This window comes from Manduca sexta, chromosome 12 (genome assembly GCF_014839805.1).
Source record: "Manduca sexta isolate Smith_Timp_Sample1 chromosome 12, JHU_Msex_v1.0, whole genome shotgun sequence".
NCBI lineage: Eukaryota > Metazoa > Arthropoda > Insecta > Lepidoptera > Sphingidae > Manduca > Manduca sexta.
The window spans coordinates 5,501,068-5,525,365 of NC_051126.1; the positions used below are offsets into that span (position 1 = coordinate 5,501,068).

At 34.8% G+C, this 24,298-nt stretch overlaps 3 protein-coding genes and 2 long non-coding RNA genes across 6 annotated transcripts; 4 read left to right on the forward strand and 1 right to left on the reverse strand.

Annotated features, from left to right (window-relative positions):
* The first annotated feature begins 1,342 nt into the window (after positions 1-1,342).
* Positions 1,343-7,137, forward strand: LOC115443619 (28S ribosomal protein S23, mitochondrial). The gene is made up of 3 exons (XM_030169088.2): positions 1,343-1,590; positions 5,633-5,797; positions 6,786-7,137. The coding sequence occupies exons 1-3, from the start codon at positions 1,547-1,549 to the stop codon at positions 7,045-7,047; spliced, it is 471 nt and encodes a 156-aa protein (XP_030024948.1). The 5' UTR covers positions 1,343-1,546; the 3' UTR covers positions 7,048-7,137.
* LOC119188449 lies at positions 2,051-3,295 on the forward strand. Its single transcript, XR_005112249.1, has 3 exons — positions 2,051-2,065; positions 2,636-2,836; positions 2,943-3,295. It is a non-coding gene; the product is annotated as an uncharacterized LOC119188449 (long non-coding RNA).
* Positions 7,138-9,008: 1,871 nt separating the features above from the next.
* LOC115443585 lies at positions 9,009-11,404 on the forward strand. Its single transcript, XM_030169041.2, has 3 exons — positions 9,009-9,202; positions 9,779-9,862; positions 10,576-11,404. The coding sequence occupies exons 1-3, from the start codon at positions 9,157-9,159 to the stop codon at positions 10,731-10,733; spliced, it is 288 nt and encodes a 95-aa protein (XP_030024901.1). The 5' UTR covers positions 9,009-9,156; the 3' UTR covers positions 10,734-11,404.
* On the reverse strand, positions 11,395-19,087 carry LOC115443584 (splicing factor U2AF 50 kDa subunit). Of its 2 annotated transcripts, XM_037437773.1 has the most exons (9): positions 19,044-19,087; positions 15,568-15,628; positions 14,918-15,493; positions 13,908-13,990; positions 12,414-12,536; positions 12,239-12,326; positions 12,007-12,160; positions 11,835-11,919; positions 11,395-11,691 (listed from the first exon to the last, which is right to left on the reverse strand). In XM_037437773.1, exons 2-9 carry the CDS (start codon positions 15,581-15,583, stop codon positions 11,560-11,562), a joined length of 1,257 nt encoding a protein of 418 aa, XP_037293670.1. In that variant the 5' UTR covers positions 15,584-15,628; positions 19,044-19,087; the 3' UTR covers positions 11,395-11,559. The 2 variants fall into 2 exon arrangements, with proteins under 2 accessions (XP_037293670.1, XP_030024900.1); XM_030169040.2 differs by lacking the exon at positions 19,044-19,087 and having other exon boundaries at positions 14,918-15,490; positions 15,568-15,713.
* LOC115444569 lies at positions 17,192-18,050 on the forward strand. The gene is made up of 2 exons (XR_003938742.2): positions 17,192-17,265; positions 17,555-18,050. It is a non-coding gene; the product is annotated as an uncharacterized LOC115444569 (long non-coding RNA).
* Positions 19,088-24,298: the final 5,211 nt, after the last annotated feature.

Sequence of the window (24,298 nt, forward strand, 5' to 3'; positions counted from 1 at the left end):
TGAAACATAAATTATTATTACCGGAGACGGGAGACTGATGTCCAAGCCGAGGTTGAAATGTTTTTTTTTTATGGCAAAGTTTTACTCTTTGTCAAATGCAAATGTCTAGTTTATACTCTAAAAAGTATTTCACTCCATATCACACTCAGAGATTGCTCGCCATAACAAAATGAAACGTATCTTGGATATATATTAAAATTTGATTTTGCTTGATTGTGCGCGCACACGTTTCCTACTTCGCAGGTTCCCGCGGTTCGCAGTGTTGCCAGGGCCCTTGAGTCGTAAGTTACGTTTCGTTTCCTGAAAAGTTACATTTTTGCTGCAAAAGTTACATTATTGTTTTTTTTTATTTACGCGTTTTTGGGCAAGCATTTTTGTAGCTGCGAAACCGCGGGGACTTGCCTAGTAGAAAATGTGCGCGCGCACACTCAAGCAAAATCAAGTTTTAATATATGCAAGATACGTTTCATATTGTTATGGCGAGCCATCTCTGAGTGTGATATGGAGTGAAATACTTTTTAGACCCGCCAGTTTTAGGCGTGTTCAATTTGGATGCGTGGAATAGAAATGCGTTCATAAACTGTTTACAATAAAAATGTTGTATTACAAATGTCGTTGTTCTCAAAAGTTACGAAAATTGCCTTAAGGTTATAGCTTAAAGTCCATTTTTCATACATTTTGTTTCACCTTTAATCTGGGTAACTAAACAAGTATTGACAAGTAAAGAAAGAATTTAATACGACGAAATTTTAAAGGCCGAAATATCCATGCATATTAATTATTTTTACGTTTTTCTTTCAACTGCGAGAACTAATCACTAACTAGACGTGAATTTAAATTCTTTACTTGTCAATACTTGTTTAGTTACCCAGATTAAAAGTGAAACAAAATGTATGAAAAATGGACCTTAAGCTATAACCTTAAATATAAAAATTACTTACATGTTACGCGAGGAGGTCAAAAGTAACGAAAAATGTAAGAAATGTAACCTTCTGGCAACACTGCTGGTTTGTTGGTCTCTGGTAGAGTTGGGTAGGACATGACATAAAAAAGAGTTTGTAAGAGTAGCCTCTTTTTAGCATTGAGCCGGTACAACGTCCTACTTCAAATGAGGCGAGGCGTAGTGAGGCGAGGCGCTTCAATGCGTATCTTACAGTATTTTGTAATGATAACCCTCAAAATATTTCCCTCTCGCTCGCGACTCGAAACGCAGTAATGTAATGTCCATTGTAAAATAACGTCCTATTGCAATTTGTAGCATGCGGTTCGCTACCTCACTGTCCTCGTCCTACAGTTTACCAGAGACGGAGAATAAGTAACACGACTGCCGCGACATAAAATTTGAAGTGGTACAATATATATTTTTGAGCCACTCTTACATTTTGACGTCATGTCCCGGACAAATGTACCGCCTCTTGTATGTCCTACTCAACATTAGTCTCTGGTGAAAAGAAAAGAAACAACCAACATAACCTTTTAAATTAAATTGTGTATTAGATGTAATATTGTACCTCTAATATAATCACCAACTAAACCTTAACAAATCATGGCAAGCAGTAGATTGGAGAGGATTGGAACTATCTATACAAGGTACGTAACAATGTTAGAAATCTTGGTTATATTAAGGTTTTTAAGCCATTAGGAAAGTATGTACTTATTTCTTGGTACAAAAAAGTTATAAAGTTTATGGTCTTGTTTAAATTTAGAATATCTCTGTTTTTCTATGCGGTATAAAATTTCGGCGGGAAAAAGTACACAGGCACTACTAAATTATATAATTAAAACAACGGATATTGTAATTTCTTGATATAATGGCTTCTGTAAAAAAAGTTACAAAGTCGAAATTTATAACTGAAGACATCAGTGACTTGATGAATGGCTCTCAATTCCTCAAAGATTCTCCTATTAATAAAAAAAATCAAAAGCGGCCAAAGATAGATGTAACGGAAAATTATGATATTCCCAAAGTAAGTGATAAGAAGAAGAAAACAGAAGCAAATATTGAACCTGGAAAACAATCTCGCCAGAAAATAATAGAAGTTATGGACCAACACTTAATATGCAGGTAATTTTAATTTTATACCTATAATAATATGTGCCAACATTGATATTCTTACATTGAAAAAACGATAGCCTAGAATTTTCTTCCCATAGCACAAATATCACTTGTTTGGGTATCTTAGACAGGATAATTTTTACATTGCATCATTAAAAAGAACCACATATTCATTTTTATTTTTTGCTAATACTGTACCAAAATTGTCCATGAATAACAAATATTTTTGCAAAAAAACTATTTTAATTTTCATTTTTTTGATAAGTATATGGTTTAATCTATAAATGCAAAATGATTTCTTAATGCTATTTAAAATTATACCAGATATAATAATAATAATTTCAAGTCTAATTAAAGTCCATTATTAAATAGAACAAAATATAAAAAACTGGGACTAACTTTAAAAAAAAATTGCTAATTCCAAGTACATATAATTCTCAATATCTAAGTATAATCTTTTCATGTCAATTCACATTTACACTGTCAATATCTAGGTATAAAATGTAAGAGAAATGACTACTAAAAATGAATATCATGATAAATAATATTAGTACACTTACTTAACTATTAACCTTTCAGGAAACAAACAAATGACACCCTTCTTAAATGTATATCTGAACTAATATCACAAGTAGATACTGATCACAGTGTCATGAAGGAAAATGAACAAAAATTAGAGCAATTAACAGGCGCTTTTATGAAATGTATTCAACAAGCAACAGTAGCTCATAAACAATCACTGAAAGCTCTAAAGGAAATATATGATACCTTTAAGAAACAGTAAGAACATTACATTAAATATATTTAATTCAATTAAATAATGTTTTTAAGGTATTGATTTGTGTTTATTTTTATTTTGAGATGTGATGAAATGCAATCTCAACAGAAGGCAGAAACTGATCAATTGGCTGGTGAATTAGAAGAAGACATAAAGAAATTACAGCAAAAATTAGTCATGGAGACCAGACGTCGTGGGTGGGAAGAAATGAGAAGGACAATTTTCCATGCAATGCAGAATGAATTTTAATCTCTACTATTATATAATATTATATACCTATGTATAATTTCAGTGAGTTATACATAGGTAATTATCTCTTATAATATAAACTTTTCAAATTGTATTATTTTGCTAAGCATCTTTACAGTCTAAAAAATAACTAAATTTTTGTCAGCAGCAGGCTTGTGTTAAACTGGAACATAATAGTTTTATTTGGAATAAAAAGCTTGTGTATTTTAGTATTACTTATTTTATTACACCAATTTGTCTATTACAGTAATTCTCAACTAGATAGATAGGGTTTCAAATTTCGTGGCAATAGTCACTGATTCGTAGCTAGAGGTACCTAGTGAGGAACCTAGAAAGTTTATGTTAAGACAAATAACGTACAAAAAAAATATATACTTAAGGTTATAGCTTAAGGTCCATTTTCATACATTTTGTTTCACCTCTAATCTGGGTAACTAAACAAGTATTGACAAGTATAGAATTTAAATTCACGTCTAGTTAGTGATTAGTTCTCGCAGTTGAAAGAAAAACGTAAAAATAATTAATATGCATGGATATTTCGGCCTTTAAAATTTAATACGACGAAATTTTAAAGGCCGAAATATCCATGCATATAAATTTTTTTTACGTTTTTCTTTCAACTGCGAGAACTAATCACTAACTAGACGTGAATTTAAATTCTTTACTTGTCAATACTTGTTTAGTTACCCAGATTAAAGGTGAAACAAAATGTATGAAAAATGGACCTTAAGCTATAACCTTAAAACATGTTTTTATTTTTCCTTGTCTGGATCACTAAGAAATTGCAGATTATGGTAAGATTTAAATTAGTAGAGTGTACTACACTACCAAGAGATGTAAAGAAAGACTGAGAGCAAATTTTTAAATTGAATATTAGAATTCGAGCTTCAGCATGGGTGGATAAATTTCGGTCAAATATAAATCGCCCGAAAACTCCGGGACAATAACGTAGAGTTGGGGCGGTCTGGTTCGGTCGGCATTTTAGGCAGACTGGGCGGCAAAATATAAATAATATGTAAAACTAGCTTTTGCTCGCGGCTCCGCCCGCGTTATAAAGTTTTTCAGGCTAAAGTTTTTCGTTATAAAAATAGTAGTTTTCCGGGAGCCTATGTTCTTCCCAGGGTCTCAAACTGTCTCCATACCAAATTTCATCTTAATACGTTAGGTAGTTTTTGAGTTTAACACGTTAAGGCAGACAGATGCAGCGGGGACTTTGTTATATTATTTAGAACTTTTTAAGTGAAACAATCCCGTCATACATCATTGTTGCATAACTTTAACCGTTTACGCAGCGCAGGCAACGGAAGCTCTCAAAACTCATAATTTTCCCCGATTTTGCAACATGTTTCATTACTGCTCCGCTCCTATTGGTCATAGCATGATGATATATAGCCTATAGCACTCCACGAATAAAGGGCTATCCAACGCAAAAAGATTTTTTCAGTTTGGACCGGTAGTTCCTGAGATTAGCCACTACTGCCCCGCTCCTATTGGGTATAGCGTGATGATATATAGCCTATAGCACTCCACGAACAAAGGGCTATCCAACGCAAAAATAATTTTTCAGTTTGGACCGGTAGTTCCTGAGATTAGCCATTACTGCCCCGCTCCTATTGGGTATAGCGTGATGATATATAGCCTATAGCACTCCACGAACAAAGGGCTATCCAACGCAAAAGAATTTTTCAGTTTGGACCGGTAGTTCCTGAGATTAGCCATTACTGCCCCGCTCCTATTGGGTATAGCGTGATGATATATAGCCTATAGCACTCCACGAACAAAGGGCTATCCAACGCAAAAAGAATTTTTCAGTTTGGACCGGTAGTTCCTGAGATTAGCGCGTTCAAACAAACAAACAAACAAACTCTTCAGCTTTATATAATAGTATAGATAATAACTTAAAAAAATTGGAAGTTTGTCATTTCATATTTTGTCGCATGTGCTAATAGCCCGAGGGAGGCTTAGGATGGAGCGTCCCTACAAGCAAAATCCCACACTACACCACTGCTAGTTTTGTCTATTTCTGGCGCCGAGCGTATCTATACTATTATATAAAGCTGAAGAGTTTGTTTCTTTAAACGCGCTAATCTCAGGAACTACTGGTTCGAATTGAATAATTCTTTTAGTGTTGGGTAACTCATTTATCGAGAAAGGCTGTATAATATCACGCTCCAACCAATAGGAGAGTGGAGCATCAACAAAAAACGGAGAAAAATTATTACATTTGAAAGGTTCCGTTGCGTGCGCTGTGTAAACGGTTAAAGTTACGCAACAAATATGAATGACGGAATTGTTCCTCTTAAAAAGTTCTAAAAATTAAAACTATATATTATAAAACAAAGTCCCTCGACGCATCTGTCTGCCTGTCTGGCCGCGATAAACTCATAAACTACCCAACGGATTTCGATGAAATTTTGTATGGACATTGTTTGAGACTCTGGGAAGGACATACTTTTTACCCCGAAAAAAATATAAGCGGGACTTCTTTCCTGAAAAAACTTTTTCACGTGGGCGGAGCTGCTAGAATCCATCTACTTTTTTTTTCGCAGGGTTGAAGGCCTTCTTACCAAAGGTGCTCTGAAACCGGATGACAGGCCGCTGTGGTTCGACGTGTACAGAGCTTTCCCGCCCAAGACGGAACCTAAATTTGCCAAACCAAAACCAGAAATCAAACCCATTAGACCAATACTTTACAAGGAAGATGCTATTAGGGCGTGAGTATACATATACAGTCTGATATATGTAGGTGTGGTACCGGTTTGAGGAGGTCGGGGGTCATTGAGGAAGCACAATAGGCTAGAAATTTATTTTATCTTAGGCACCCAGGTAACTATGACCGGCAATGTATCTGATAAGTTCAATAAGCCCTTTCTAATAAAATGTACATTTTGCACTTCTGCCTACCGATGTGTAATTTGTTTATATTTTATACATAAACCCTCGTTCCACATTCGCGTGTGCGCTTTGCGCAAGTCGTAAAAAGAGACGGTGGCAAGAGTGCTAGCCATCCATATTCCACACTCTCAATTTGCTTACTGTTATTCACCATGCTTTGATCCTCGTGTCTTGGACTTTGGCTAAAACGGAGTGTAGAGGAGGCGATATATTAGTGAATGTGGATTCTCCACAGAAAGTGCAAACTAATGAAACTGTGCGCTTGGTCTCCACACCAAATGCACGCCCATGCATGGGGGCACATTTGCCGCGACCCTAGGCAGACACAGTGAGGTCTATAAGGGGTTCGTGAATATTTCCCCTCCCTTACCTTCCAACCATCCTAATAACTCCTACTCCTTCCTCTTCTCTTTCTTCCCTTTATCCTCTCCCTTCTTCCTCCCGGGCCCTAAGACCGAGCAGCTGCATGCTGCCAGTGAACCTTCCACTGGCGCATCCAGTGATTGCGGTAGGACGCACCAACTCATCATGGGACTGCCGTGGTTGCTAAGCCGGGGGATCGCTTGTACACCATTAGCAGGGTACCCCCGGTGATAATTACGGCAGTTCCCAAAAAAAATAAAAAAATCTAATGAAACTCAGATTGTTTATCACGTATCAGTAATTAGAGTCAATAGGTTATTTGTGTTAAAATTAGTTTATTTTTACCTCGTTTTGCCCAGTATTAGCTATGTCTTAAGTTCAGTTTTTATTATGGATAAGTAGGTACTTACTTGCTACTGTCAATATTTTTTTACTGTATTTCAGAAAATTTCATTCCAACGGCTATGGCCTGGCTACAGTGAACCTTTTAAGCCAAAGCACGGAAACACAAACAAAGCGACTTATCCAGCAGTACAAGAATTTACAATCGGAAGGCGTACCCGAAAATGAAATACTTGAGATATCAGCAAAAGCGGTAGCTAATGAACGTCAAGCCGAAATACCAAAAATCAGCGCAAAAAATCCAGATTCCGTAACAGCACAAGTCTTAACAGAAGCTAATATAAAAAATATTTTTAAGGAATAGTTGTACAAAGTAGTAGTTATTCGTTGCTTTCAAAGAAAATTCGTCATATTATTTTAGTAGAATTATAATGAATAAATTATTAATAAAGTATGCAGCCTTTTGTACTTATATCTAATACATACAGAAAAAAATATTATATATATGTAACTAGCTTTTGCCCGCGGCTCCACCCGCGTTATAAAGTTTTTCAGGCTAAAGTTTTCCGTTATAAAAGTAGTAGTTTCCCGGGAGCCTATGTTCTTCCCAGGGTCTCAAACTGTCTCCATACCAAATTTCATCTCAATACGTAGGGTAGTTTTTGAGTTTAACACGTTTAGGCAGACGGATGCAGCGGGGGACTTTGTTTTATAATATATTTTTTAGAACTTTTTAAGAGGAACAATCCCGTCATACATCATTGTTGCATAACTTTAACCGTTTACGCAGCACACGCAACGGACGCTCTCAAAACTAATAAATTGTCCCCGTTTTTGCAACATGTTTCATTACTGCTCCGCTCCTATTGGTCATAGCGTGATGATATATAACTAAGAGCACTCCACAAACCAAGGGCTATCCAACGCAAAAATATTTTTTCAATTTGGACCGGTAGTTCCTGAGATTAACTTTTACTGCTCCGCTCCTAATGGGTATAGCGTGATGATATATAACTAAGAGCACTCCACAAACCAAGGGCTATCCAACGCAAAAATATTTTTTCAATTTGGACCGGTAGTTCCTGAGATTAACTTTTACTGCTCCGCTCCTAATGGGTATAGCGTGATGATATATAGCCTATAGCACTCCACGAACAAAGGGCTATCCAAGGCAAAAAGAATTTTTCAGTTTGGACCGGTATTTCCTGAGATTGGCCATTACTGCTCCGCTCCTATTGTGTATAGCGTGATGATATATAGCCTATAGCACTCCACGAACAAAGGGCTATCCAACGCAAAAAGAATTTTTTAGTTTGGACCGGTAGTTCCTGAGATTTCAACTCGTTCAAACAAACAAACTCTTCAGCTTTATATAATAGTATAGATATAGATTATTATCCTCACCAGAGAGAGTCACCGTTACTCTTCGCAATCCGTACTGCCTTAAAAACTTCCTCACTCCTAAGACTATGCTGCTGCAAAGCTTAATGCTTCCCTTAATCGACTGTGGCGGTGTGTAGTATTTTGACCTGAATACAGATCTACTCAACAAACTGGACCGTATTCTTAATGACTGCATTCGATACGTGTTTAACCGTCGTAAATATGACCACATTTCCTCGTATCGTTTCCAATTAAAATGTCTACCTATTCGTCAGCGCCGCTCTTTACGTGTACTTTCATCCTTTACTTTCTGTTTATGTCCCCTACGCCTCCTACTCTTTTATTTTGAAACTTCCAAACTCTTTGTGATTGTCATAACAGAACCTTCGCTCTGCTAGTAATCTTCTCAAAGGTCCCGCTCAAAGCTAGTTGCAAACTGCCTTTCATACCATGATTATCTCTGCACCACCCTAAGGTTGATTGGTCGAGAATGCCTGCGGCGTTAAGTCCGCCTATATTCATTTGTGTTTTGAAGTGCTAAAGAAATTAAAAAAAAACACATCGTCTCTAAGTAATCTATATCTTATTTGTTAATCATATTTTTAAGTAGAGTTAATAAGTGGGTATGTTATACTCAGACTCCGCACCGTAGGTAAGTACATCTGCATATAAGCGATAACGTCCCTGCACTGTACAGTAACCATTGGGTACAAACCCGAGTGCCTACCAGAGATCCTTCCCATATTCAATTCTGAAAGCATTGTTAAATATATGCCCACTTAGATACTAACTAATTTGTACTGTACATGTTAGTAAATTGTAGTAACGGAAATAAATTCGATATATCCGTATTACTAATTCCGTATTTCTCAATCTAAAACTTAGTCATTGTTATTCAGGATAGTACATCCATATTTTATAAACGATGAAGGCATATCAGCACATTAGTAATCAATTTATCTTATCTAGCGTTGATAAGAGCACCACGCAAAAGAACACACCTATGGCTGCGTTAGTGTGTCACCTACCGCTTTGCGCTCTTCGGTGTTATTGTTCAATTATTTTTGTTTAGTGTGCAAAACGTAATAAGATGGCGCTGAAAAAGCCACTTTTGTACTACTTCGCAATTATTTTAGGTAAGTATTTTCAATTTGAACCTTAGCAAAGACATGTGTAGAGGAAGATATTAGATATATTATGCTTATGGTTGTAAGTACATATAAAAAAACCCTAAAAATAGCCATAAACTGTCTTAATATGTTTTAATATATGCGAGCACTAATTAATCATACGTACTTGAGTAATTCGTAAAATATCTCTAAACTTATATCAATGTCCCACTTTCGTTCTATATTGCCCATGTGCGTCGCCCTTGATAGATACCTACTGGTTTAAACAAACAAATGAACCACACCCAAAATTGATTAAATAGTAAATGTGAAACAATAGGTATAATAAAATTGTAATGAATACGTTATGTCACGTAGATTCACTAGAAACTGGTCACAGATTGCTTAAGTTACTAGTAGTGGACATTTTTTTTTCTAGACGATAGATGAATAATAATTTGTGTGCCATAACTGAAGATAGCAATATTATGACGAACAGGACCTGCAGTTTGCTTTGTCTGGGTGTTTTGTTTCCTGTTTGAAATGTCATATCTTCGAATTAACATAATAAAATCTTTATTGTTCCTATTCTCTATATTTCAGTCGTCTTGAGCATGCTTACACATGAAGCCGAAGCCAGGCGAAGAATTCTAAGAGGGAGACGGGTTATGACGCGCACGTACTACCGTGAGTAAAAGTATTATGATGCGCTTTGTAGGCACTTACTACTTATTTATAGCCTTTTTTAATAATGTATCACAATCAATAAACCGGGATTAATTCCAAGAATAAAAGCCAATGAAATTGTCCTCTGTAAGAAGTTATTTTTTCGCGGGGAAATCCCTTTAAATTCCCGCATTAATCCGAGAACATAGGCGGGAATGTCGAGGTAAGCTTACTATGCTATTCGACGTGCAGACCAAAACCCCGCGGCAACCTTCATTGACGGATTAGAGGCGGCTCCGGGGTACCATAGGGCATTACCTAATACCCCAGATCTACCGGGTTATCCGATACCAAGCCTAGCAAGTAGACTTCATTTGTACATTTTCGCGATTGATCCAAGTTGGCAGGACTCATTGAAAACATATGAATTATTGTAGCATTTTAACCACAAATGCTATCATGTCTGCATATTTGTGGTATGGTAATATTACCCCGATACTATTATGGAGATTTGCAAATAGTATGTAACAGACTCCTATCGTAATAAAAACCATCCAACCCACTAAACCTCGCTTCTCTCTTATGGATTAATCATACCAAACACGCGGATGTCCCTAAAAACAACGATTACATGCAATTTTCTTGTTTATTTGAATTCATAAGGTCAACTATACACTTCTGCATAATATTTGAGTTTTATACTGTTTTTAAAATGTGTACCTTTTCATTTTCAGAGGGTAATGCTGTGCCTGCTTGGGCTATCAGTTTAATGGCTGGTATTGGGATGTTAATAATTGGCGGAATATTATACGTAGTGATGAGAAAGATTGTACTCTCCTCAGAAACTGGTTCCCTCAACACTTACCAGCCCGCAATGCAACGAGAAGTTTAGAAATAATCTATTTTATGTTAGTTCTGGAATGCACGTAATACTAAAAGCAAGCTTTATCACAATAATTATATTATACACGCCGTCTTACTCATAAAAGTTGATATAAGTCTGTAGTGTTTTGTTTTGCTATGTTGAGAAACATATTTTACCAATAGACTACAGCATTATAATGTAAAGTAACTTTCATACCAAGTCTTAATAGAAAGCTTAGTTCCAAAAACATTCATGATATGTACCATTCGATGTCCGTCAAATAGACTAAAAGACTGCAAATGCAAAGCACGTACATAACCGTGCGAATTTGAACAAGTAATCACCTGCTACATTACTTGGCTCGCGCTATCGGTAACATGTCACACCAATATGCGTGTTACTTTTGAAATAAGGTTGAAAATTGACTTACCATCCAGTCATATTCGATGTGCCGTTCGATAAATAAACAAAACTGCCAATGTACGATATTCTGATACAAGTAAGGGCTCTAGTCTCTATATTCGTCTCAAAAGAAAGCAAGACAATAGTAACTAGAAAAGCGTGTTAACCGAATATTGTGTTTATGTGTTCCAGGCATGTTTATTTTTAAGGTTTTACGAAAAATGTAAAATGTAACATAGTGACATTTCGTTTTGAGACATGTTTTAACATTTAAGTAATAAAAACGTTTCCAAATACAATTTACTTTATTTTCAGCTGTTGTAATCATATAATAAAGACAATAGATATCCTTTTTCAATTTTATCCACTAAAAAGAATATGTCATCAATTTCAGATTGTTTGTAATGATTGATGAAAAATAAAAGTTTAATATGAATAGGCAGTGGTCAATTTAGAATTCTCTGCGATGGTACTTGTCTGGATCGAAGTAAGAAGTAACAACCACTCTGTTACTGAATTTACGTCCTGTAAGTGTCTGCTGAGCTTTCTGACAATCCGCTATGCTGTTGAACTCGACAAATACCTGTGACAAACATTTATAAATTTTATATATCTACCTATATTCACTAAAAGCTAATTGAAAATTTCTGAATCAGTTCTTAAACAAATATTAAAATTTATATTACAATTCATTATTATCATTACAAAGATTGCTGCATATATTACCTTTCCACATCCAGGTACTTCAACACCTTCAATAGGTCTTGGAATTTCTATACTACGTACACAACCATACTTGTTGCACTCCTCTCTGTAAAAAAAAAACATTTATCAGTCAATTAGGTAACCTTGAGTAAAAGCAACAAAAAATATACGAAGCATGGTTGGCGATTCGTACTTGATGTCTTCTAGAATATCCTCATATTCCTCCTCGTCACGCAGTTCGTCTGGTGTGACCATGTTCAGAAGACACAGCACCTCGGTAGGAGGGCCCGCGCCAGCCAGCGTCAAGCCCGCCACTTGCAGCTGAACCGGCGCCGCTCCCGTCATTGCTACGAAACATCACATTTACATTAAAACATGCTTAGGAATATGAGATAATTTAACGATTTTGAAAGTATAGTGTTTACCTAAGGTGGAATTCTTAGCGCCAATACTGGCTCTTTGTACAATCAGCTTCTTGTCGCCCAACTGCATTCCATTAAGACCGGCTATAGCCTGTTGAAGTAAATATTTTTTTATAAACACGGCCTTTTCTATGTACATAATATGTCGATAATAAAATAACTTTGTTGGCTAACTCACCTGATCAGTCATTGAAATGTCCACATATTCTGCAAAGGCGTAGCCTTTGCTTAATCCTGTAGATGAGTCTTTCACCAAATTAAAAGCTCGCAGCTGGCCAAATGACATCAAGAGTTCTTTCACCTATATATCAGAGAATAGTCAGTACGATATAAAAAAGACCGTAAGTGTAAGTTAAATAAACATTTTTATACAGATATAAATATAATGTAGTTTTCTATTGCACACAAGTTCTATTGTTCCCATAAAATTTGCTCAGCAAAATGCAGCAAATACATAAATGAATGTTATCTGACCTGTGTCTAGCCGCATGATAGAATCAGATGTGAATGGAGGAGACTTGCCTTGAAGTGCCGACGTCTCGTTCAAGTACAAGACGTATAGGTGAGAATGAGAGACAACAGTGACACGCGGGCCGCGAATGTGCCAAATCTATGCTAGGGAGGGGCAGAAAGCAAACTATATCAGTGAGTTGTTTCAGAAAGTTTCGAGCGTGAAGAGTGCACGCTCGTCCCAGCTATGGGTACCTGAAAATACCTGAAACGGACCAAAAATATATCGCGGCATTGTGCTGGCGCCACCGAAGCCGTGCCCTGTCAACTGTTGAATCTCGCCCTGAAATAGCTGCGGCAACTATTCTACCTAATGGGAACTAATGTCTAGACTCCATTTGCTTTTCGGAACATGAATCTCATGTGATAGGTATATTTTTGTGTTATTTATGTTTTAGTTTAGGTCCTAGAGTGTGGTTTCAAGTGTGTATTGGGGACCTACAACTACATTTCCTAATAGTGTGGGAATGTTTAGGAAAAGGATTAAGTTGTATTCATTAGACGCTTTTGATAATACCTGCAAAATACAATTTTAAAATCAATATGAATTTCATAAACATGTGGCACACACATGTGTAAAAGAATTTCATAAGATTTTTATTTCAGGAATATTTCTTCATGAAGATTTTAGGGAATTCCTGAACAAAATCATGTGTGCACGAAATACAAACTTATTTGGAATTACCATTGTATCAGTACATAGGCAGAAAACTGGAATTTTAGTACATATTTTTTCCTTTCTTTTATTACGTTTTAACTAAAGACGGTTTTGTCAATTTTTGCCTTTCACTGAATGTCTCATAAGAGCAAGCAAGAGACAAAACACTATTAACTTAAAGCATTTGAGCTTGCAGTTAAATTTGGGGTTTGTTACTTTCCAATTAAAGTAAAAAAAATCCTAAGATATATTTGTATAAAATTTAAAATAATATTGTAATCAATATCTGTATTTTACTCTTAACCATAATACATAAATTAATAATCTCGTAGAAACACTTTTTTTATGATGAATCCCACTTGAAATTTGTAAAGTGATATGCAAAATAGTTAATGTTATTTAACTTTATTATTTGAGTATTTATATGGAAAAACTAGCAGCATCATAAAAATTGTGTGTCAGAGAATTTGAATACAATAAAATTGGTAAGAATGTATAACTTACTTGGTCCTCATTCAAGTAATTTGGCAATCCACCAATAAATATCTTGTGAGGTGAATCTGGTACCACAGTGCTGATAACACCAGCTAAAAGACAATATTAAGAGAAATATATTATAAACAAAGTGACATTTAGCTTTTAACATTACCCTAGGAAATTTAAAATAATTATAAAAATATCATTTATGTATTAATATCATCCTGAAAATGAGTACTAAAAGGATTAAAATCTGATAAATTCCTCTTATTCCTCTTATTCCTGTAAATTTGGTATATTATGTTTGTAATCATTCATGACCACCTTCACACCTGTCAAGACCAAGTGTTTGACCTGTTATTCATATACAGTAACTAGACATTTAAGATAAATGCTTTTATTGATCTTGACATGTATCATCTATGCAAGGATTTCTCTATTTAAGAAATGTAAATTTTAGTCACAATGTTGAGACATTATTAAGAGTTAACAAAAATTTCACAATGGATATGTGAAATTTTACAGGACATACAGTCATCCCAAATTAATATAAAGCTACTTTTAATGCCAGGAAAAACCTTTATCTTAGAATAAAATAGAAACAGCAGAGTTGCTATAACAAGACTAGTAACTGCAATAGAAAGAAAATATTAACTCAGGTGGACTAGTAAGCTATTAAAAATTCAAAGATGTTTCTCCAACTAAAAAAAAAACATTTTTTTTAGCATATTCTGAAAAATATTGTGAATGTATCCTTATGTACCATGTTATAATGTTTATTTTGTTTAAAAAAATGTTTTTTCTTTGCAGGAAGAATAATTTAATGCCACCAAGCCAAACAAATTCCTAATATTATAATCAAAATATTATTTCCCTTTAATTTTTTTTTAAAGCACAGGTAAAATATATCTTTACTAAAGTCACCTTATCTCTGAATTTTGATCATAAATAGTAATTATATTACAGTATAAAAAAATCTCAGAAATAGGAAAAATTATATGCAGTCTTATTACTATAAATGACTAAAAATAACTTGCCTGGAACATTAATAGCTGGGTTTTCAGTTCCCGGCATAGGCTGGTAATCATGAGGCCGGCGAATCTTCAAACTCTGGCCCTTAAAATTAATACCGTCAAAGGCCATTGCTTGTGTGGTTTCATCTATAGACCTAAATTCAAGGAATGCAAAGTTTTTGTCTAAGTTGATTTGACACGCCAGGACAGGGTTGCCGGCGGCTTGCGCTAGACCAGACAGATGCATCTGTTGGTTGAAAAATTCCATTGTCTCTTCTTCCGTCACACCGAATGGTATGTTTCCTACATACAAGCGACGTGCTTGGCGTGTTATGGTGGAACCAACCACCGGTACGGCGGCTTGAGGAGTATCTGCAACAATGTTGGCCGGTATCTGTCCAGCAGCTTGCATCGCTTTATACTGTAGCGGCGTAATATGTTCGAAGCCCGGTGGCGGTACATCCCAATACAGAGATGGTTTTCTTCGGCGAGACCTTTTGTTCGGAGACCTCGATCGGCTTCGTCTCTTTTCACGACGATCTCTTGACCGGGATCTAGAACGTCTCCGTTCCCTTGAGCGTGATCGGCGTCGACGTTCTACTAAAATATTAATAAGCAGGATAAGCTAAGCTTTATTAGAAAAATATTACTAACATAATTATTAAGAGAATTACCTTTATCTTCTCCCATTGCTTTCCTTCACGCACGAATAATAAAATCTTCAAATACCACACTCTGAAATTATCCACGGCAAAATATTAGGTGCAAATCAAAATGGCCACAAAAGTGGCGTTTAAAACCATAGATCATAGAGACACATATCAAAGAGAATGTTCTACGTTGTACACAGATCTACGTAATCGACGTCTCGAACCAGTGGATAAAGATTTAGAACATTTTAAGTAATTGAAGTTAAGGTGGTAGTTCAAGGTCCATTTTCATACATTTTGTCGTTTCGTCATATTAAATTTTAAAGGCCGAAATATCCATGATTATTAATTATTTTTACGTTTTTCTTTCAACTGCGAGAACTAATCACTAACTAGACGTGAATTTAAATTCTTTACTTGCCAATACTTGTTTAGTTACCCAGATTAAAGCCGAAACAAAATGTATGAAAATGGACCTTGAGCTACCACTTTAAGATTAGGGTTTTCTAAGAATGATTATGTATCCTAATTGCGTTTTTTAGAGTGTAGTTTTGGTTGCCAAATCTTTAGGTTACACCTACTACCAACATAATAGACCTAAAAATCTAGAAATATTTTGGCTACCATGATAGTTGACAATTGGCTGCTATTTGCTAATTCTTTAGAATTACGATTTTGTTAACTTAGGTTTTCTGCCGAATACGTTGAATTGGGCCTGCTCCTCCGTTTCGTGTATATTTTTCTTGAAGGAATTTATGTCGTGTGTATTTACGAAATAGTGACTCCTAATTTAGAATGCTAAAGTAAAACGTCCATAATTTTAAATAATTTCCTTTAATTAAATCAATTATTAATATTATAACAAACAACACAATAGTGTTATGAGAATTTCTTAGATATAAATAGTATACATAGTATAATAATTGGTATACATAGTTTAGGTTTCTTACCCAAAAATTAATTACAGTTCAGTTTTTATTATGTATTTAACAATTTTATATAGAAATTGAACAATATGATATACAGATAATATGATCTTTTTTCGTCCAATCAACAATTACTTACTATGATTAAAATCATTGCAAAGGCAAAATTATAGATTTCGCAAGTATCTTTTTTTCGCCATTGTAGGACACAAAATAAATAAAGTACACAAATGTAAACACAATTGGAGTCTATATCTCGGAATATTCCCTCTGTTTCCATAGACAACGTACGAAAAATTCGAAAATGACAATACAGTATGTCTCTCAGAATAAGAACAAGAGGCCCTACTTCGAAAAACGAACATCGAAACGTCGTTCCGAAACGAAGAAACAACGAACTTCGGATTTAACCCTACTACCAAATTACTTCGGATCCGTCATCGTTACTTTCGGAACCATAAACAATCGTTCGAATGAAAATATTGTGTCGGATTAGAGATGTGTATCTTCAAAAACCGTAATTTTTTACCTATCATGGCATTCTTGTAAAAAACATATAAATTGGATGTCTAATTAGGTTTTCTGCAATCTATCTATTATTTCATAACTCTAAATGTTTATTAATGACAAAATAATAAATATTTTTACTGATTATGCAATCTACGGTCCTATTGCATTATGTTTTAATCTGTGGAATATTAGAATTTTTGACAATTGATGGACATTGACAAGTTGATTGGCGAAAATCACAACAAATTGGAATTGTAATTTACAAGTAAAATTATTGATTGTATTGGTAAGTTTATTATTAAAATGTTATTTACTCGCTTTAAACAAATGATCTTTTTCATTGTAAAGGCAGTTATTGTGTAATAACAAGTAAATTTTTGGTTTGATCTATTAAAGAAATCATTAGTTTTGCCCATCGATATACACAATGGTTTTTATGGTAAAATTTATTCAATCTTTCTATGAATTTTATTATTTTTCATCCCAGTAGGAATAAGAACCCATATATTTATGTACCCTGTGTTAGGATGTTTACAATAAATAATTAACATTTTTCTTATGATTCCACCTAACAGTTTCAAGGAGAGTACGACGACGAGTGCACCCAGCGACACAGGCGGACCTCTAATCGGGTCCTTCGCATTGACTGAACTGAAAAAAAAAGAAGTACTGGAGAGAGTTAAAAGAAATGAATAAAAAAAAATAAAAATGATTGTAATAATGTTTTATTTTCCGGTAACATATATTTGGTAGTTAATCTTCCATGCGTGATGCAGTGTTGGTTATGGCAGCTCTAGCGAGTTAGTAGTTGTTTAATTATTTGATTCTGAAACAAGAAAACATATATGTTTAAAGTCTAATAAATTCAAAGTCATAGGCACTTTGTACAAAGGATGGCATAAAATTCATAAGTTTTCTAATGGTTATATGGGTGCAGTCAATGCACCCACATACATTTGCCTGGAATTACATATTTATGAAAAATGAGAAATTATTAATGGCTTGTTTAACCTAAGTAAATAAAGTGTTTAAATTTATTTTAAATTAAAGGCTAATGCTATGTGGATGATACTTAGGTACTTTCTAATAATGATTAATATTTATTAACTCACTGTTCTTTAATAAGAGTCCTTTCTTGTCGGTTTTGTGGAAATTTTATAAATTTAGTCAATATATGAGGCTGACTCAGACACTTGCCTGTGGCACTCAGAGACTGTTTGCTGGGCCATGGACCCATCTACACTTAGTTCCACAGCTCCCTAACAACTCCTGGAATAAAAATGTAGCGCAGTCAAAATATGAAATTAGAAAAATATTATATACATTTTAGTACAATGCATCAAAAAACAAAAACAAGATCATTTAGACGTTAAGAATACTACAATACTAATACCAGCTAGGTTCTTGAGAAAGGTAGAAAGTAATATTTCTTCTGTAGCTTACCTTAGTGGTAGTATCAATTCCCCGTATATGTTCTTTGGAGGAATTAGTGTACTATACACAACTATATCCTCGCAGATGGTTTCAAAAAGGGGTGGCAAAGTCCTATAAGCTCTTACAAATTCCATGTTACGAAGGCTTTACGCAGTTAGAGACGCTTCCAATTTCGCCCAGCACTTTCCTATTGCAACAATTCTTCACACAGGAGTTATTGAGCAATTTTAAAACCTCTGGAGTACCAAACGAAAATCAAACGAAAGGCTTAGAGCTTTCGTAAAATTGACGCTAAGATCCGAACGAAGAAACGATGTATTTTATGTCAAATGGGTTTTCATAGTGCGGTCGACGAAAGTAAAAATGTCATAAGTGTCAAAATCCGATTACGGATCCGTCGTCGAATCCGTCATCGGATCCGAAACACTTCGTAGTAACAAAATGTACGATCCGTCATCCGAAACTACGGATTTCGTTTTTCGAAGTAGACTCTAAGCATAGAAGGAATCTAAATTACCCTCATATACTTATCCTATTTTTTCAAATAGGCCAAAACCGTTGAAAAGAACGGGACAAATATTATGTTGCTAAGGTCGGCTTGCGTACACTTTAAAATAATCAAATGGTTACCTTTGGTCCTCTTTATGATGCCGAATTAAAAATCAAATAAAATGTCAAATGTTCCAACTTGCCAATCTCAAAACAATGTCACAAACGCGCTCACACAATTTAGTTACGTTGTACTTCAGCGCGTACTTTTCTAAAGTGGCTACATGTTGTGTAAAATTATTGTTGTTAATTTTAATAAATACACAGTGCTGTTTAAGTAAAATATAGCCCTGGGAACAAGCAATGGCCTGCGTTATTGTGGAGTGAAATCACACACATATGTTTGATAACTTATTTCAATGTTAATAAAACTTTGTCGAAAAGCTTAGCAAACACGGTGCTGTTTTGTCCAATGCCAATTGGGACGAGCTATGGCAACGATCCATTTTTGCCTCATAGCACCATCTGTAGGGAATCTGCAATGAAACACATTGTATGAAACACACTATGAAAATCAGATAGTTTCCTCGACCCCAGTCTTCGCGCACGGTTTCCAAGTGGCTTTTACCACTACAACACCGTATATTGAAAGTAAGAGGCAATTTATGCAAAATAGTAAACTACAATATACTAACATCGATGTTATCGAAAGAAAATGCAGCACAACACTATTGAACACGACTACGTAAATTGGTAAAAAGGAAAAATACTTAATAATGACTGGATCGAATGGCCAACAGCAGATTATAATACGACTACAGCATAATAAAGTATAATTAATAACACTTTTTGCACTTATGTACAGGGTTTAAGCAAATATATTAGGTTTTTTGTTTACTCACCCATGGAAGCTGATGATTTCAGTTTCATTTTCTTTACGAGAAGAATGAGATTTACACCCCACAATAACGCAGGCCATTGCTTGTTCGTAGGGCTATATTTTACCTTATACTTTACATAAAATATTACATAACATGTAGCCACTTTTGAAAAGCACGCGCTGAAGTATAACGTAACTAAATTGTGTTGGCGCGTTTGTGACATTGTGTTAAAACGCTCTCTTTACAGTAAACATTATATTAGAAAAATAATTACAGAATACAATTTAGACATTTTTTGACACCGTCCAACCAACAAGAATAATTATAATAGAATAGTCGCCGCATGACATATCTTCTCTTCTGCCAGCCTGCGCGCGCAGCCGAATACTTCCGGAAACGCCCGATGTCATCGGCTAGGATAGCGGCGCGTAACATCGGCCATCCTGCAAAGTGAATACCAAAGGTATTCACAAAAATAAATTTGAGGAAGCAGAACTGAATCGGATACCTATATTTTAAACATATTTACCAGTAAATCACTAACTATTTCTGATCGATTAACCCTTTAATAAAGCAATCAAGTCTTGTATATACACAATATCCAACAACTTATCCATTTTGCAATTAACTTTCACGCTATATGTGTATATAATATATTTTTTGATAGTACCTAAACCCCGTTTCTTTACTTCATTCCCAGCAACCAAAGACCTTCATTTTATTTATCCAAAGTTTACATACAGTTAATGCTGAATACCAAAAGCAATCATAAAATGCTGAGAACTAAACTTAAGTTTAAAAAAACACCCAGAACAATTAGACCTTTCAAAACAAAACCTCCAAATAGTAAGACAGCAGCAAATAGAAAGGAATGAGGAGCACAACTAAAGAACTTCATAGAAGTCGCAAAGGAAGTTAACATACAAAATAATATAACACACAATAAGCACAAAATTCATACATATAAATAAGCATATGCAACATAAACCAACTCAATCAAATCAATTAATCAAATGGTTTACGAGTAACACAGCATAAAGGCAAGAAGCGTTAGAAAAGTCATGACTGAAATTAATAAAATATTTAAAACTAACATGCGGAAGATTGCCATGCTTCCAGATTATAAACACAGAAAAAATACATTCAAACGACCAGAGACATTAAGAAAAGAGACGGGAAAATACAGACACCGAAAAGAGATTAGATCCCCAGCATAAAGGATAAAAACAGCATAATAGAAACCACAATACGAGAGTCTTAATCAAAGCTACTAAATGCATCCAAGAATTATACACATGCAGAAATACTACAGAAACTACAGATCCGACCATTCAAGAACCGGCACCGGAGACAATCTCTGAAAAATAAAAGTTGTCAAATAAAACTCCAGTTACAGAGAACATCAGCAATGCACTGCTCACCGAGAACAGGGACATTATTAACACCTACACTCACATAGTTATTGACTGAGGTCTTAAGAATAAATTAATTTCAAGTCAGTGGACAACAATTACTATTATACGACTACACAAGAAGATTGATAAGAATAACATATTTTTTTATTATTAGCTCTACTAACCTAATCGATAACTTAAGGTGTACAGACTCCAAATTAAGAACGGATACATTAGCAACAGAACTGCGTGCACGACTTTCGAGAAGTGAACTCTACATGCAATAAAAGTAAATAAGGAAGCAACTTACATTGTGTTTGAATTAGTAATAACGAATTAGTTGAAGTCACAAATTAGGGACAGAATTTATTATTCCAAGTTTCTTAATCTGAGGTAATTTACAGCTAAAATACAAATTTCTTGAAGCATATTATTGTGGACTGATACATTCGCCACAAAGGCAAGTGATGACTATAATTGATTCGCCGTGTTGGCAAGTTGAAAGTCACTCTGTTCAGAATCAGCAAAATTAAGTTTCATTAGCAAAACAGAGTTATCAATGTCACCGTTAACCCATTTTTGTAAAATAAAAAAATGATATCTGCCATCTTGCGTCTTTATTCAAGAAAACTGATTTTAAATTGAGCAAGTCTAGATTCGTAGCTTTGTAAACTGTGGCATTGGTTATTCACGTGTGAAAAATGATACAGAAACTGCTTCCAATCTTTGAATATGTTCGGTGAATAACGGACTCCAGAGAGCATAGCAACATTCAAGATCAGATCGGACGAAACAATTAAAAAGACGACAGAGTTCTCGGGATCGTCAAAACGTTCGTTTGTTATAACAGATAACCAATTGAAAGCGCAGCCTACCCCGTAACTATGAGTCGAATAGTCAGTTAAGCCACGCGTGTCAAGACACTTCCTAAATGGGGATATTATTTAAAATATAAAATAACACTAAGAAGGCTATAAATCTTTACAGTTTAAATAAATAACTATAGGTCTACAACTCGATGTCAAATATGTATACAGTCCTCGCCAAAAGTCATTCTATATCGCAGGCATAACCAAGACACTAGACCAGATTCAACTAAGAGAACCAGCAGGCTTAACCGTAACCCCAGTGTTTATAAAAAAACTGTCACTAGCGATCGAAGCCGATGTGGAGACATGTGATTTACAATTACACTACTCAAGTACAGCGTTAGCTACACGTGTATGTTCCGCTTATATAAACAACCAGCACAGAGAGAACATGGCCAACATGGAATAAAAACAACTACAGCAATTTTCATATGCATAAAACAATGTTGGCAACTTATCCGAACCAGAAGATTTGTACATAATTTTCGGTAATGTCAATTTTACATTCCGTAAATTGGGCTCCGTAAATAGTGTCGATACTAAAACACACATCCGTCGCTACTACTACCGAATATGTTTCAACTTTTTTTTTATTATTATAACACTACTTGTAATTTCTCGCCATATAATTACATATATACAATATGGCAATAAGTGAACTCTAAACATACTTTTTTTAACTATTTGATTAAAACATCAGCTTCTGATGACCCACTAAAATCAGAAGACATCCATCTTCGAAGTATCATCATGACATGAATTCCTTGTACATGTCTGCTCGACAAAACCACGGTTAAAATATTTCTACAACTCAACAAAAGAACTTATCATAAGCAGTACAATAGATGTCAGTTGTAAGGTTTTATCTGATATTTTACTAATTTTTTTTTCATAATGTTATTACCAACAATAAACCACCACCACCACCATGGTACACTTCAAAATTGCAAGAATACTCAAAGACAAATACAAATGTTTTTGCAATCTCAGATTACCATTCCCACTGTTTATAAAAAAAAAATGAGCGAAGGTTTACCGAGCTGAGTGTTACAGTTAGTACAGCAACACAATCCAGCATACCATTTCAGAGTCACCATATTGCACCCTTATTCATTCGCAGAAATATTGCTCATATATTGTACCTTATACTTAGAGAGCATCAATTATTCAGAACCATTGTGTAAGTGCTATATAAGAATACCAAACATTTCAATTAATAAGCCAGTGCTTTTCATTTTATCCATAGTCCAAGTACAGACAGATTAGTTTTTTTTATCATGCTCCAAACCAGATCAGTGAGCGTATCTGGAAAAAAGGATATGTATTTTATATTATATTATTTTATTACATTTCTAAACAACAACATATGCTCTGTCTTATTTTCTTTACTCTGTTTTCTTAAATTGCATTTATACATCAACACAGTTGACTGGACTTAGGAAACTCGTATACCACAAATCACATAATATTGTACTCCTGCCGTATATTGCAGCACTTAATCTCTTTATGTCAGACTGTAAGCTTTCCATGTAAAATTAATGAATTCATACATATTATATATAGTTTATAATTAAATATAAACACAAACACAAAACCAGAAACAGAAATAGAAAAACAGTAAAGAAATTAAGTAAAACAGAATGAATGAAGCGGATCAGTAAAATAAAGCAGTCAAATCAGACAGAATATGTTCTGATGTAGTGCTACCAGGTGTCCCGATGTGCACGGAATATCCCGGTTATCAGAGTTCTGGAGACGCGTCCCAATTTGCAACTGATTGGGACATTAAATGTCCCGAAAATCAATAAATTTATCAAAAGACATTATTATAAAAAAATAAACAACGCATCACATCACAAGCCCTGTAAGTATAGTTTTGTTTTGTTCTGTTGTTTAGAGACGCGACTGTACCGTGATTTATGATTCGATGTTAAAACAGAAATTGCAATTAAAACCAACATTAGCATGACTTGCAGTATTTTTTTTTTGTGTCTCGACCTTCAACCTAGATCCCGATTTGTTTTATCTGTTGCCCGATTTTAAACAAATAGGACCTAGTAACACTAATCAGAATGCTCATGTCTACAGACAGAATATGATCAGAAGGCTCATGATCACGACAGAATATGATCAGAATGCTCATAACTACAGACAGAATATGATCAGAATGCTCATAACTACAGACAGAATATGATCAGAATGCTCATGACTACAGACAGAATATGATCAGAATGGTCATGGCTGCAGACAGA

Coding starts and splice junctions, on each gene's coding strand:
- LOC115443584 (XM_037437773.1), bottom strand. Junction 11,920..12,006: donor GATATTCTAGAAGACATCAA/GTACGAATCGCC, acceptor TTTTTTTTACAG/AGAGGAGTGCAACAAGTATG. Junction 11,692..11,834: donor AAGTACCTGGATGTGGAAAG/GTAATATATGCA, acceptor TGTTTGTCACAG/GTATTTGTCGAGTTCAACAG.
- LOC115443619 (XM_030169088.2), top strand. CDS start 1,547: ATGGCAAGCAGTAGATTGGAGAGGATTGGAACTATCTATACAAG. Junction 1,591..5,632: donor ATTGGAACTATCTATACAAG/GTACGTAACAAT, acceptor TTTTTTTCGCAG/GGTTGAAGGCCTTCTTACCA. Junction 5,798..6,785: donor AAGGAAGATGCTATTAGGGC/GTGAGTATACAT, acceptor ACTGTATTTCAG/AAAATTTCATTCCAACGGCT.
- LOC115443585 (XM_030169041.2), top strand. CDS start 9,157: ATGGCGCTGAAAAAGCCACTTTTGTACTACTTCGCAATTATTTTAG. Junction 9,203..9,778: donor CTACTTCGCAATTATTTTAG/GTAAGTATTTTC, acceptor TCTATATTTCAG/TCGTCTTGAGCATGCTTACA. Junction 9,863..10,575: donor TATGACGCGCACGTACTACC/GTGAGTAAAAGT, acceptor TTTCATTTTCAG/AGGGTAATGCTGTGCCTGCT.